The sequence below is a fragment of the Lagopus leucura genome, unplaced genomic scaffold (assembly GCF_019238085.1).
Source record: "Lagopus leucura isolate 7727_CA_CO unplaced genomic scaffold, USGS_WTPT01 Super-Scaffold_73, whole genome shotgun sequence".
Classification (NCBI taxonomy): domain Eukaryota; kingdom Metazoa; phylum Chordata; class Aves; order Galliformes; family Phasianidae; genus Lagopus; species Lagopus leucura.
In genome coordinates, this window is record NW_024962252.1 from 102290149 (window position 1) to 102305250 (window position 15102).

The 15102-nt window shown below is 55.0% G+C and overlaps 1 protein-coding gene across 3 annotated transcripts in view; it reads right to left on the reverse strand.

Moving 5' to 3' along the window:
* BCL11A (BAF chromatin remodeling complex subunit BCL11A) overlaps positions 1–12255 on the reverse strand; it is a 60044-nt gene extending 47789 nt beyond the window's left edge. For 2 of the 3 annotated variants that reach the window (XM_042895182.1, XM_042895180.1), the window contains exons 1-2: positions 11875–12255; positions 6576–6905 (exon numbers count right to left, since the gene is read on the reverse strand). In XM_042895182.1, coding sequence (XP_042751116.1) covers positions 6576–6905; positions 11875–11929 — 385 coding nt within the window. In that variant the 5' untranslated portion in view covers positions 11930–12255. Of the gene's footprint in view, positions 1–6575; positions 6906–9537; positions 9613–11874 lie in introns of those variants that run through there. The other variant, XM_042895181.1, reaches the window with a different exon arrangement.
* Between the last annotated feature and the right edge of the window lie 2847 nt (positions 12256–15102).

Consider the following 15102-nt stretch of genomic DNA (forward strand, 5'->3'; position numbering starts at 1 on the left):
AACTATTTCTAAAAAGGAGAATGAATGTCGGGTGCACAGTGCACGCCGTGGAGGGCTGCAGCGGCCCTCCTACAGCCCATGCTGCCGCACGGCTGCTGCCCTGCCAAAAGCAGGAGCACTCAGCCCCATCTTCTCCTGCTCCCAAAGACCAAACTTGGTGGCTGGCACGCAAGCACACCCAGACACTCACACCACATCCAAAAACACCCAGCTGCGATGGTGCAGCAGAGTAACACCACAGGCAAATTAATTGCTACAAATTTTCAGAGGGGGTGGTTTTATTTTTGCATTTCGTATTTTGCTGCCTACAACATCACCTACGCAAGCAATGAATTCCAAATTAAACTCCTCATTTTCTCCTAAGGAGCAAAGCACTGTAAGGTCTGTTTATTTAACAAAGGTACTAGTTGTAGTAATAATAATAGCAATAATATCCACAACAACAATAACAACACCACTGAAGGCACGATTCTTCTCTAAGCCTTTGTTGTTCCGCAGTAATTCCATTGTCTGGTTAGGCAGAGGTTTCCTATCTGCACTGGGATCATGCTGTAGGTGTAATTGCCCTGCACTCACACACAGCACAGCACGGGGAGGACACGGGCAGAATGGCCCCGTTGCTGCCGGACCCACAGCCCCAGGCAGCCCTTCGCCCTGCGCCCGCTGAGCGCAACAGCGGGGCCAGCTCCAGGAACCCCGGCAGCGCCTACCTGGAGCGCGGCTCCTCCTTGACAGCTATTGCACAGCCTCGTTTCCTTGGGGGTTTTGCAGCTGTCAGGTTTCGCTTCTTTCTCTCTCGGGTCTTGGTGTCTGAGCTATTTGCTGTGAAACGCAGCAATGGAGGCTCAGGCTGACTCCACCGGACACCGTCCGACACGGGCCAGCAGTGTCGGTCAGTGGCAGCCTGGGTGCAATTCCAGCAGAGCCACAGCAGCCGGGCTGAGAGGTCTTGAGGGAGAGGGCAGAGGAAACACTTTGGTGCCCTGTTTGCAAACTCAGAATTCAACAGCTTTCTGGCAGTCCGTTTCAAGCGCTTTGTTTTGGGAAGCGTTATGCGTTTTTCTTTGTGCATTTTGTGGGTTTCCTACAACTGCTCCTGACAGCTGTTGATTCAGCAAATAGAACGCATTACGAAAAGCCCTCCCGACAGCCGCAGTGGAACACACCGCTTGGCAGGGGCAGCTCCCAGACCCTGAGGACAGGGGCTGCAGCCACGCAGCCTCGGGCCACACCTGCAGCAGAGACCACCCGTGTGTGGTGGCTGCATTCTTTGTTTCAGCTGGATCCTGATACAAAAAGGGACTGAAAAAGGAAACAAACGATTTCAAGTATAAGATGTTTGCTGATACTTGGGATAACAAAACTCCCCGGCAGGCTGACACCAGCATGCTTCAAATAACCATGCTCTGTGCCACGTTCTTCCTTTCCATTCCTTCCTCCTTCGCTTACTAACTAATTTTGCAGAGGAAGAGCACCTCTGCAAAATGAGGAAGGAAGGAAGGAAGCAGATACTTTCATTTTGCTTTATATCAAAGCAAAACAAGAACGCAAACTGTGGCACATCCAGTATTTTTTCCACTGCTGTCATTCACACTAGACTCTCTAAGTTTTGTACAATTCCCTAGGCCAGCTGCACATTAAGCTTGCTGCGTGTGGCTTTATTATAGCACGGTGGCAAGAAAGCATTAATATTCCTATGCTGCATCTGACAGGACATTTCCACGCACTCATCTGAGCTCGCACCTGAGAGCTGCCTTGAGGTGCTATGGCTGTGCTTGCATCTCTAACATAGAGAAACACCAGCACCCTGCTGGGATGGGGCCATCCTTGCTGCACTGCACCCCACACAGCCCCCAGCTCCATGCTGTGCCCTCTCCAAGCCCCCCGGTGCAAATTCCAAGGGTTGGGAGACACGGTCAGTGCGTCTCTCCAGCAGAGCTGATAAGCGAAGTGACCCAGCGCCACGCACTGACACCGCTGGGAAGCACCAGAGGACAATTTAGGGTTTGGGCTCTGTGCCACTCGATTTGGCCCACGCTGGCCGGTGCCCTTTGATGCCAACGCCACACACCTTCACTTGGGATCAGGACTCCATGCTGGGTGGAAATTCATTAGGAAATAGGAAAACCCAGCCTAAATACGGTGGTCATTTGTGGGTATATTAATGAGCCTGCTGCTTGTTAAAGGATGCAGTAAGTCACAATAGGACATGTGCTGATATCAGCCACGACAGGCCCAAACCTGCTGCACTTACTGCTACTGGGATGCAGACCAGGCCCAGCAGGCTTCTAGGGTCAAGATAACAAACCAGCCAGTTGTGGGGCCACGCTACCTGTACAAATGCAAGTCTTGATTCACTAAATCCTACTGAGCTTAGCACACTTGATGAAATCCAGCAAAGTCTCGGCAGTGGCCGCACAAAGCCAAGATCTGCAAAGCAGCTCCAAGGGGTGAGATACAGCAGTGCTACTCAGCCAGCGGGTCCTGCACTTGGAATGGCACCATGCCAGTTCAGCTCAGTGCTAAATGGCATTTACTGCAGGGCTGCTGCTCTGGATACAAAAACGGGCTGAAGCTGGGAGGAAATTCTGTCAAAAAAATTGTCTGTAATGAGGATCCATGCAGGCAAACAACCGGAGTCTGAGCTCCCATTGCCTGACACTGCCTCTCAAGCATCCTTAATTGTCTTCATTGTTTGAATTAAATAAAAAACAAGCGTGTGTGCCGAGGGTTGTACAACTGTGTGCATGCCCTTACTTTAAGTGAGGCATTACAAAAATATGGAGATGTCTCAGAAAGTCTTTCTTTTACCGTACTAATTAGAAAGTGGTTAATTGAGCCCTCCTCAGCTCCCTGCCTCGTTTTCCAGCAGCACTGCTCAGACCAGCTCCATGGGACCGAACCTGCTCCAGCTCCCAGCTCCCAGCACATGATGTCAGTGCATCCCCTACCACCCGCAGGCTGCCTCTGTGGCCATGAGCGCTCTGGCCACAGACACATTTCAGCCTATGGGGAGCTTCACAATTATATATCACATGTAACAAGAGGAAGAATGCAGAACGTATTTCTGATCCTCAAAACAAGATCTGACTGATGGGGAACAAAATAAAAAAGAGAGATAGAAGGTATTAACACTTCTGCCACTTCCCTGGAACAATCATGCTGAAGCAAAGGAAAACTTTTTACCCTGCCTCGTTCGAGTGAACTCGTATTTGTTTTTCCAATAAAGAGTCATCTTTACATTAGCCATCCAAAACAGCGAGGATAGGAAAACAAACACAAGCTTTACATTGTACAAAGGACAATGTTGGCATCACATGCTTGTGTCTTCAAAAAGCATTATTTCCAGGAGGCACTGGGGAAGGCCAACAAACCACAGGCACTTCTCCAGCCCTGCACGAGCAGTGTTCCAACAACTTGATCCCCATATTTTTTACATTTTTCCCCAGAAGTAAATTTCACAGCCATACAAGCCACTACATTTAATTAAGCTTTCAAAAGTCTTCTGACAATGCCAACAATTGAAAGACACTTCTGCAGCTCAATCATGCAATCATTGTGACACTTCTATTTACAATTTGTCTTAGAAAGAGTTTCTCTGACATTGTACTTTAACAAAACAGCCAAGCTGCCAGTTCACAACCTTTCTCTGCCTTATTTATTACCAACAGGGCTCGCACACAGGGCTGGTTCCAGCAACAAGCCCCTGGTAGCACCCGTGTGGTTTTTCCATTGGGGAGCTGCACAGGCTGATCTGACTGCTTTTCATTCAGAGAAAGCAGAGTGAATTTCACTCTGAAATGCTTCCACTTTTATTTTTTCCTCCATGAATGTAATTCAAGTTTTTATCTTATTGCCCAGATGCAACGCTAAATGTTCTGCTCAGATCTCAATGATTTTTCACTCAGAACAAAATAAAATAATAAGGAATTGCAATTTACAACACACAGAATTCTAATGGCAGCTACAAATAACAATCCAAAAAAATTTCCTTGGCGTAATGACTTGACACAGACATGATCTCCTGAGAACAGCAATAATCAGATGCACCTGATTCAGAATTCAGTACCAAATTATGTCCGCTTTCCCTTTGATTATGAGAGGGATTTCTTACGGTGTTTTTCCCCATTATTATATTTGAATCCAACAAGGCGCTCAAGAATAAAGGATGCCAGCACTGCACAGTGACCTCCCTCTTCCCCACGCAGCCACTTGGCACTCACCAGCACCGGCCACGGCCAGAGGGGCTCTGACAGGACTGGCAGCACTGTGGGTCCCTGCTCGCCCCAAACAGCCTTCCTTAATTCCCCCAGATTTATACACCCAACCAGCGGAACACTACAACCTGACACGGGTGGACAATAAATATTTCTTCAGCCTTTTCAATAAGTGAACAGCGATTTTACATTCACTGATCTCTAGATACTTCAGTTAATATTTCCCCCATTGTAAAATACGAGACCAGATCGCTAAACCCCGGCCGCAGCACTCACTGCAAATCACAGCCTGCTGCTATCTGGTGCTGAGTGTTTGACATACATATTGATGAAAGCTGCCTCGTTGGACTCACACAACAGATCCTATTAATTCCCAGTTAAATTTATGGCATTTCAGCTACAGCGCCAGATCAGCATTGCTCCCAATTTTACATCACATCAAAGCATCACTCGCCCGCCTGCAGCCAGGTACGCACACGTGTGCATTGCCCACTGCTGCACAGAGTATTTGAGGTGCTCAGGGCGCTATGGCTGCATGGATGCACAGGGTCCATGGCGTGCACAGGGTGTGCAGGCTGACTGGAGTGCTGTTATCACTCCATCCTCGGAAGCAAGAGGCCTGCAATGCATCCATGCCAGTTGGAGCAGCCATCGTTCTGAGTTCAGTGTCCCAAAGCTTGCTCCTGCAGATGATCTGCTCCTTAACTATTCCTCACTCAAGGCAACTTGCTGAATACAGCAGCTGCTGGCTGCAGACCCACAGACAGAGCACACCCCGCACCCACAGCCCACCTCCAGCACCTCTGTCCGAGGAACAACTGACTGGGAACGCGTTTACATCGCTGCTAAATCACATCTTCTGGTCTCTCACCAGAGAGCATCAGCTCACTCAATTCCTGAATATTTTTTCAAAAGCAGTTTCCTACCTTTATTTTTTTAAAAAAACTTTTTTTTTCTTTTTAACCCATAAAGTCAGTATCTCCTGGTAGACAGAGAAAAGCAGATATAAAGCTAGAAAGCACCCAAGGTTCGCTGCAGGGACTCCACAGCCCACAGCCCATGGCTATCCCAGCCCTGAGCTTGCATCTCGCTGCTGACCTCAGGCACTGCTGCCGGGCATCGTCAGCACACGTGTCCCACACCAGGTGGGCTCTGGCCACATCCCCAGAGCCAGGTCTTGTGCCGAGGAGTTCCCCAGCATGCCCAAAGCCCAGCTCACAGCCTGAACTGCTATTTGGAACCACAGAGAACTGCTCCTAATTCCTTCCTGACAGATACTGCATTCTGTCTTTGAAGCAGAGCGGCTCAATATGTAAATACAGAGTTACATCACACCGCCGTTCCTCCATATTTGGTGATTTAGTATGGCTCCAGCTCTAGGAAGACCACAAATCCCTTCCACCAGGCTCCCACACAATTAATCACAGCCTCCTGTTGTGTTCATTTGCTGCATGTCACAGTCAGCACGTGGAAATGGGCACTGCCCTGTGCCACTCCGGGAAAAGCCCCCCAACATCCATCTCTGGCAAAATGAAGATACGGAATTTTTTTAACCTCATTTACAAAACACTGGCACAGCAAATGGCTCTCCGTTTAAAAAAAAAAAAAAAAAAAAAAAAAAAAAAAAAAAGCTAAGAAAAGGAATTATTTACCCTTTTTTTAAAGCGCACTTCATGCCGATTGTTGCACAAAGCAGAACTCGGCCTCGGACATTTGTACGGATGACATGTGGTTGTGTAAATCACAAACAAAATCAAGATACATCTGTCAAAACCACCATCAGAGACAAGAGTGAGCGCGGAGAGGCATTTATCATTTGGCTGAGGAGGCAGGCTGCAGAGAGCGGCCTTTCCTGTCAAACCAACCTTTTGAAATTTCCAACATGCCCTTAAACTTTTCGAATAAGCATGTCTGTGCGCTTCAGCAACTGCCCTCTCTACTCTGGCCTGGCCAGTCGAAAATGGCATCTTAAAGTCAAGGTCGGTGGTGTCACTTTGCCATGGGGCTGTGTTTAATTACAGTCCATACGCTGACAGCCAATATGGAACCTAGGCTGGCTGATGCTCACTTAACTCCTTCACTGCCAGCTCTACCCGCGGCTCAGCAGCTCCTTCCCCGCACACGCACAGCGCCGGACCTCCTCCTGCAGCGCGACGGCGGCTGCAGCACGGCTCGATGTGAGCGCAGCTGCACACAGCGCTGCCAGACACGCCGAGCTGCCTGACATGCCTGCTGCTCTGCCTCTGCGCAGCCACCAGGAGCACAGCCAGGCACAAGACTCCACTGCGTGCGACCACAGACAGACACGCAACTGAAACAGAAATAAGCTTGCGAACACTTCTCCTCATTTTAATTTACCTGCTATGTGTTCCTGTTTTGGGCAAATTCCTCTCGATGACGTTGACAAACAATCATCATCCTCTGGCGTAACTTGGATGCCAACCTCCACGGGATTGGATGCTTTTTTCAGCTCGCTTGGTGAGGGTGAGGGTGGCTTATCCACAGCCTTCTCTAAGCAGAGACTGCCATTGCATTGTTTCCGTTTGTGCTCAATAAAAATAAGAATGTCCCCCAACGGGAAGTTCATCTGACACTGGCCACAGGTGAGGAGGTCATGGTCCCCTTCTGGAGCTCCCAACGTGCTATGGTCAGGTTCATCATCGGTGAGAATGGCTTCAAGAGGTTCAGCTGCGTTTGGAGAAACAAAAGGAGACACGTTAGAACTCTGGTAATGAGCGCTGGGCACGGGGGCACGTGGGAAGCTCCCAGCCCTGAGCATTGCTGTGTGGCCCCCCCAGCAAAGAGGTGCCCCGCAACCATCGCCACTGCAACAGGAACTGAATTTATTGGTGACCGGGAACACGCTGTGCAGGAGCAGCCACAGCCTGCACAACCCTGCCACGGTATCTGCTCTCGTGGATGAGGACAAATTTCTGACTCGATTTAACGACTTACTGGTAAAATCAAACGAACAGTCTTTGAGAATGTGCTGCAAAGCTGCGGTGGTGCTAGGAAAACAAGTGAATGCTGTGCTTTATCTCCAGATGTATTATTTATGTACATGAATTCAAGGCTGAAAGCACTGCACACGCTCACACACACACAGAGGTGTATTTCCCTGAGCCAGACCCACTTTGTAAAATTTTTGCTCATGAAATATTTTGCTCATGACACGTGTGCACATGCAGAGGAAAGGTTCCAACGCACACCCTGTGTGTGCAACAAGCGGGCAGCACAAGCACTGCGAGCAGCAGCAGAGGGAAGGCAGGGAGACGGGGCTCTCCCCACGCAGGTGTGCCGCTGCCCACATTGGTGGCTCACAATTTGCACACTGAAAAAAGCAGCAGCCGCTCGCGGAGAGGGAGGAAGGAGAAAAGAAAGAAAGAAAGAAAGAAATAGCAGAGAAGCAACTGATAAAAATCAAGTGCAGTCAGAATTCCTGCAGGGTGGGAGGAGGAACCTCTTGCTATCCGGCTGCTCTTCAGGGTTCAAATAAATTCCAAATTCACCAACAATTCCACCCAGAGATACCAACTAAACAGGATACGGTACAGCACTTAAGGACATGAGGCAATTAGTCATTTTTCCTTTTTCATCCTGAAATAAAGACATGCCTAAATTCTCTGCAACGTGTTAGTACCAGCGGCCTTTCACCATACACCAGCCAGCATGGCCAAGCAAATGCCACAGTTCTGAAAAGCAGAGAGTGCTCTCTCTGAGATCAAAATACCTCAGCAACCGTTGTCAAAGTTGACAAATTTTCTGAATGAGCTCCAAAAGGCTTCATTACGAGGCTATTTCTGTTCACATAATCATCAGAGGATGCTCTAACAAGGTAGAGTCGTCTTTCTTTTCTCTTTGCCTGTTTTTTTTTTTTTTTTGGTTTTTTTTCCCTTAGTTTGCACGACAATACCTCAGCACTGCGTGTACAGCCCCCACCGGGGTAGGCTTGCCGGAACAAAATACAGCAACACAGTGCTATTCCCCTGCCTGTGCAGCACCGCACGTGCTAATGGCAACGGCAGAAAGGAGAGGGTGCTGCAGGCACAGAGCACCGCCACTCACTGCCAGGTAACATGGGCAAGACGGAATGCAACTCCTAAACAGTTAATGGGTCTGACCTTCTTTAGCTAGCTGCCAATTTCACGTTTAATGAACTTAAAGCCACAGAGAATCAAAAAATAGATTTTAATTTGGCTGCATGATATTGGAACTGATTTTGATAAAGTGCAAAAATCGTGTGAACTCAGGTCAAATTTATTTCAGCCCTGCCTAGGCTGAATACTGGGGAGGAAGATCTGGAGTAGCTCCCAGTTGTGCTGCATGAAATCGTATCGAGAGAGCAGGCTGCCACCCATACCTCAGCTCCAAGTAGGGCACGGGGATGCAGCCCAGCAGCTCTTGCCTCTGGTACCACTTCTCATTTAACAGAAGGTCAACCACGGGAGGATGAAGGTTACGTTCAGACTGACAAAAGCAATGTCTCAATCACCTGCTTTTCCTTCCCCACGCGCAGAGCAAGCGGCTGCATTCCTGGCACCCGAGGGCAGTGGGATGGGCTGCAGGATTGCTGCGTGCCATTTTTCTCCCCAGCCATCCCTTGTCTTCGGACAGAGGGAGCAAAGCAGCGCAGGACTAATTCCTCCTGTAGCTCGCTGCACACAGCAGACAAAGGTATTGGGGCCGAGCTGTAAATCCAACTTCTACCTCACCAACTGGACAGCGAAACACACAAAATAAACAGCGTTCCCTCCGCAGCTCGCTCAGCAAGGAGCTCTGCACAGTCATTCCTCAATTACAAGGTTTTCCCTCGGCCTGATTTATTTCTGACGCCGTCAGTGTTATTTAGCAGGGGAAGGGAACATTGTGCTGAGACACCAGACAGTTGAAAGTAGTGCTAAACAACAATAGACTTTGCTAAAGTCTGCTCTGCCGGGGCTGATTTACAATCAAACCCAGGAAATGAAGTGGTAATTCAGAGGTTGCTGATTACACCTCCACATTTCACCTAATTAATTTTATAGGAGGCAAAGTTCTTGAAAATAACAAGATGATCAAATGTACAGATATAAAACCTGTAACCTCAACATTTTCTATGCTCTTAATGTAAATTATTGCTAATTAACGAGAATTATATAGTAATGTATGAAATACGGCTGGCACCGCACTCCTCGCACAACACTCAGCTCCAATGGAAGCAGAGCCAGCAGAACACGGCTGTATTCTTACTGCTGTCTCAAAAAAAAAAAAAAAGGAAAACAACAACAACAACAACAAACAACAAAACGGATCTCCAAAGAAAGCCGAATACACAATTCACCTGGTGTACCCCTGAGCTGCCGGATGCGTCCTTTAATTTTTGTGCAGGCTGAATTCCCTGCCTAGGCACCTAATCACTCGTCCCTGTTTTTAATGCAAATTGCTCTGCCATGAACATATCTCTCCGCTCCTCCTCGCCCTCCTGCTCCCTCCTTCTTCCCCGTCCCCAGGCACCACAATCTCCCCCCGCCGGCTGCGGGGACCCGCGCGGATTTTCTCCTGCCCGAGAAAAACGAGAAGGGGAGCGGCGCGCAGAGGGACCGAGGCCGGTCCGGTTCGGCCCGGCTCGGCCCGGCTCAGGAGCGCAGAAAGGAGAGCTTAAGGGGTGGAGAGGGAAAGGTGGTCGCCTCGTGCCAACTTTGCTCCAACTGCGGCCGGAGCTCGTGGCCCAAAGCGGGGGCGAGGCGCGGCGGCACCGGGCGGCCCGGGGGGAGGGGAGAAGAGGGGGGCCAAACTCCGAGCAAAAGTTGCCATCCACCCCCACCAAAAAAAATAAAAATAATTTTAAAAAAAAGAGTCCGCCTGGCCGGGGGGCGCGGGGGCTGCGAGGAGTCCGGGCCGGGGGCGGCTGCGGCGGCCGCGCTGCTGGCAGCGGCCGAAAGGAAGAACAAAGGCGAGGGGAGAGGGGCCGGCAGGGAAAGGAAGGGAGAGGAAGGGAAGGGGCCGGCGGCGCGCCCCCCCCCCCCCCCCCCCCCGGGCCCCCCCCCGGGCGCAGAGGACCGGCCAGGTTCAAGTCCGCTGCCGGCGGGGTTTTTGATGTCGGTGTGCCTCCTAGCGACCGCCCGGCACATCCCGCCCGGCGCATCCCGCCTGCCCGGCTCCTCGGTCCCGCTCCTCCGGTCCCGCTCCCGCCCCCGGCCCGGCCCGACCCGGGGCCGCACACGTGCGGAGCTCCGCGGCCGCGCGGTTACGCGCCCGGCTACGCGTCCTTCCGCTGCCCGGCCCGCGCGGAACGGGGCGGCCCCTCCGGGACGGCGGCGTGGGCCAGCCGGCGTCGCGGCCCCCGCCTCGGGAGAGGCGTCCCCAGGAGCGAGAGCCGAGCGCCGGCGTAGTGCCGAGGCAGTGCATGCGGGAACGTGCGGAGAGCGGTGGGAGGGAGCGAGGGAAGGAAGACGGCCCGGAAAGTTCTGCAAAGCGTGAGCGGGGACTGAACGCGTCGCGCCGGGTCCTGTGCCGGCCCTGGGAAGGAGCAGGGAACACTCGCTGGGAATAATGGGAAAAAAAAAGATGGGAAGAAATAAAAGGGAAAAAAATAAACAGCCACGAGTAGCGTATATCGTTTCCCTTTCTGCACGCTCATCCGAGAAAAGGGGGATTTTCTGTCCCTTCCTCCCCCTCGCCCCGCATCTTTCTGCAACCCGAGGTGCCCTTTGTTGTGCGTTGAGCGGTCCGCTCTCCGTGTCCCGCCCGGAGCGCGGTGCCGCTAGCGGGGAGCGGCGGTTCTGCGGCGAGCGGCGCTCCGGGACCGGGCTGTGTCTTCTCTCTCCCAGGGAGAGCACGTTGGGTTTGGGGCTTAAACGCGGGCGCGGGGCTCCCGGCTGTGCGAGTGTGCGAGCGCGAGTGCGTGTGTGGTGTGCGCTCAGCCCGGGCTCGCTCTTGTCTGTGTTTGTTGGCAGGAGGCTTCCCGCACACGCGGCGCTTGTAAACATTCAGACACGAGATTTTTCCCAATCAAAATCCACTTCCACTTTTTTTGAAAATCTTCCAAAAAATAGTAAGTGAGCGAGGCAGCGCGAGGCGAGGGCGAGGAGGGAATCCCTCTCGGCGCGCCACGGCCACCCGCCCGGGGCCGCCCCCCGCCCCAGCCCGAGCCGAGCCTAGTCGGGGCTGGGGACGCAGAGGGCGCGGGGTGCGGGGGGAGGTGGGGCGGCGGGGCCCCCGGGGCGGCCGGAGCGGGTCCGGCCCGCACCCCGCGACGGAAACAAAAGACAGCCGGGCCCGAGCACCCGTACGCCCTCGCCCCCGGCCCCGCGGAGGGTGCGAAGGCGCGAGCGGCGGGGAGCGGCGGGCTGCGCTCGCCGGACTTTCTCCGCGCCTCTCTCGCTCCCGGCCGCCCGGCGCCCACCGCCGCCCCGGCCGCGCTGCCCCGCGCTTCGCCCGCCCGCCCCCGGTCGTGCTGCCCGCCCGCGCGGGGCGCTCTGCGGAGCGGGGCCGTGGCGCGGAGCGGCGGGACGAGGCGGGATGACCGGAGCGGCGCGGGATTGCGGGCGGCGGGAGTTCGATCTGCTCCGCTCGCTCGCTCCCTCTCACTTTTATTTCTTTTCTTCCCGCTCTCGCTCGAATAGAAAATTAAATCCGCGAAAGGGGAATTGAAGGAGTCGCTCCACAGCTTACTTACGCGAAAATTCCCGCTTGCTTAAGTGCTGGGGCTTGCCCTGCTTGCGGCGCGACATGGTGGGCTGGCAGCGGCGGAGCGCGCGGCTCACATCGGGAGCGCCGGGCTGCGGAGGAAGGAGGCTCCCGAGAAAATATCTTCATCAATGTCTTTTGACATCCAAAATAAATTAGAAATAATACAAAGATGGCGCAGGGAAGATGAATTGTGGGATAGCAGTCATGGCTTTTTTTTTTTGTGCGAGGAAAAAAAAGAGAGGGAGAGAGAGAGGGAGAGAGAGGGAAAGAGGGAAGAAGAGAGAGAGCGAGATGAAAAAAATGGCAAAAGCCCCCCTGAGCCGCAAGTTCAAGTGCGGACGTGACGTCCCCGCGAACTTGAACGTCAGGAGCCTGGATGGACAGAGACATACAAAACATGGGCAGGGCGAGCCGGGGAGAGGGGAGGAGGGAAGGCGAAGGCAACACCAATGGACACTCATCGGGGGCTGGACATGAAAAAGAGAGCAGGACAAGCCAATGGCCGAGGACCGCGGGGGGGAGCGGGGAGGGGGCGCGCCGGGCGCACGCCGCCGGAGGGCCCCGGGGCCAGGGCGGAGGGGGCCGGCCGGGCGCGAGCGGCCTCGGGGCGAGGGAGGAGGGGGCGGGGGGAGCGGTACCCGAGCCCGGGAGAAGGACTGGAGGAAGGGGAAAGGGGAAGGAAAGAGAGAGAAAGAAAGAAGGTAGCGGCAGCGCGCACACTCTCACACCCCCGCTGGAAAAGTAAATACATCTCTGAAGCCAGAGCCAGGGGGGGGGGGGGACGTCGGGCAGGCTGCCCCCGAGAGGGGCGGGGGGTAGACCGAAGGAAGCCAGCCAAGAGCGGGGACCACCCAAAAGGAAGGGGGACCCATCCGGAGCCGGCGTCCCCACTCGGCCCCCTCCCCCCAACCTCCGCGCCGCGGAATCCCCTCCTCCCGGGAGCCGCGGCCTGGCCCCGAGGGACGGCGGCGGCGGCCCCGCGGAGAGCCGAGGGGCGGCGGGGGCCCGGCCCGGCCTGAGGCAAACTTCGGCGGGGAGCGGCGTGCCGGCAGCCGGCCGCCTGCCCCGGAGCGGGGGAGGAGGTGGCGGGGGAGGGGGGGTGGCGGGAGGAGTTCCGCGAGCGGAGGAGCGGGAGGAGAAGGCGCGGGAGAAGAGGGAGCGGAGACCCCGTCGCCTACCCCTCCGAGCCCAGCCCGCGGCAGCGAGCGGCGACGCGGGGCAGCGGCTGCAGCTGGGGGATGCGCAGCGCCGGCCACAACTTCCCCGCCGCCGGCACGGGGAGGGTTCAGGTTGCAGCGGGAACGGGTTTGGGAGCCGGGCGTGCCCGCACCGCCGGGCCGAGAGTACCCGCGTGCGGCACGGAGGAGAAGGCGGAGAACGGAGGTGGCGGCTCGGACGGAGCGCGGGAGCGGCGCGGGGACTTGTTGACCGAGCGAGGCGAGCCCGTGTCGGAGCGGGACCTCGAACCGCGGGCGGCGAAGGGTTCGATCGGCGCGAGGCGGGGAGGAGGCGCGGGGCCGGAGAGCTCCAGGTGCCACGGTCACGCTGCGCACAGGGCGGGCGGCCGTGTCCGTGCGGCCACGTGCTCCGTGCGGGGCGCGCATAAACAGGCGTGTGCGGCACAGGTACGTTCGTACGATTTGATTTGTATATAATGGAGCGTGTCAAGCTTCTCGAGGTAACTGCAGTGCAGAAGTAATGACTTTATTACCTCTGAAACGTTCTGCAGTTCGCATGTAACAGTGCTCTGAATAATTACAAGTCATTACGCTACCGTGCGCTCTCCGAAGCCCACGTACGGTGGGATGCCTGGCCGGGGCCGGTTCTGATAAATAACAGGCAGCGTCCCATCGGTTCTCTGTAAAAGCTCCTAGCGAATTAATCTCTTAGTTACACCTCAGCCTGCCGGCTCGCTGCACCGCGGCTGAGATTCCAGCGGTGACTGCCCCGGCCGCACCGTGAGACGTACTCGACAGCTGATCGTGCGGATGCTCTCGGGAACGGCTGCGAGCGAGTCCCGCCGGCAGCGTGCCCTCAGTGCCGGCACGGAGCAACAGCTCGGGCGAAGCGGAGCCGTGCCTCAGCGGGGCGCTCCCCCCGGCCGGCCGGGCGCTGCTGTCGGCACTGATCACAATAACGCGCTCTGCCCGCCGCCCCCCGCGCCGCTCTGTCATGTGACGAGAGGGCGACAACAGACCGGGAAACGAGGCGTCGGGAGGCGTTCTTAGAGCGCCGTATCCACGGGCTTTATTAAAGCAGGTGGGTTTTTATTTTGCTGCGCTTTAGTGGAAGGAAGGAGGCTGTTTAACGAGCAGCCGTGGACACGAATAACTGTATTTACAAGCCCTGACGCGGCTTTTGCCAGGCGGTAAATCCTGAGCCGCGACCATTATTCGCCGTAGCCCGGGGCGAGCAGCCCAGTCCGTGCCCCATAACGATGCAGCGCGGCTCTCCCCGAGCCCTTCGGTGTACTCCGGTGTCAGCTCGCGGCCAGCAGTGTTTTGAATGGGGGACTTTTCTCGGCGCTTCCTGAGGTATGGTTCTGTCTCTGATCTCCGCCTTTAATGGCCGAGCCCTGGTTTATGCTTTATAACGTGTTGACAAGTTTTCTAACAGACTTTCTGAAATAACGCACATATATTCACGTCGGTTACAAACTCTACAGTATTTTTAGCGCCGAGTAGATCTATATCCTAATGCACTGAGAGGGAGTGTAAATCATGGAGGATTTCATAGCCCCTTCAGTAGTTTCTGTATGAAGTACGAGCAGCGTGGCCTCCAGACGTAACCTTTTAGAAAAAAAGACAGCTCTTTTATTTTATGGTGTAAAGTGCTTTTAGCTTCAGGGCTCTGAACGTGAACGCGGTCAACAAACAGCTCCTGCGAGGGGCTTAGCTGCGGTCCGGCCCCTGCGCTTGTTGCTGCGCGGCCGTCGGGCGGCTCACGCGGCCCCCTCCCCCCTCCCTCCGCTCCGCCTGTGCACAGCCGCGCACGCCTCGCCCCGGGGAGGGGTTGCGGGGCCCCCGGCGCGGCCGGAGAGGCAGCGGTGGCGGGGGTCCAGCGGCAGCGGCCCCCGGGAAAGGAGGAGCTGGGGGGGCCGCAGGCGCTGCCCTTCCTATAGCATCCTCTGTACGCCGCCCGGGCACGTGGCGCGTGGTCAGTCCGCACTGTACCTACTGCATAAAGTGACGGCATTGCTCAGTCACGCTCATGG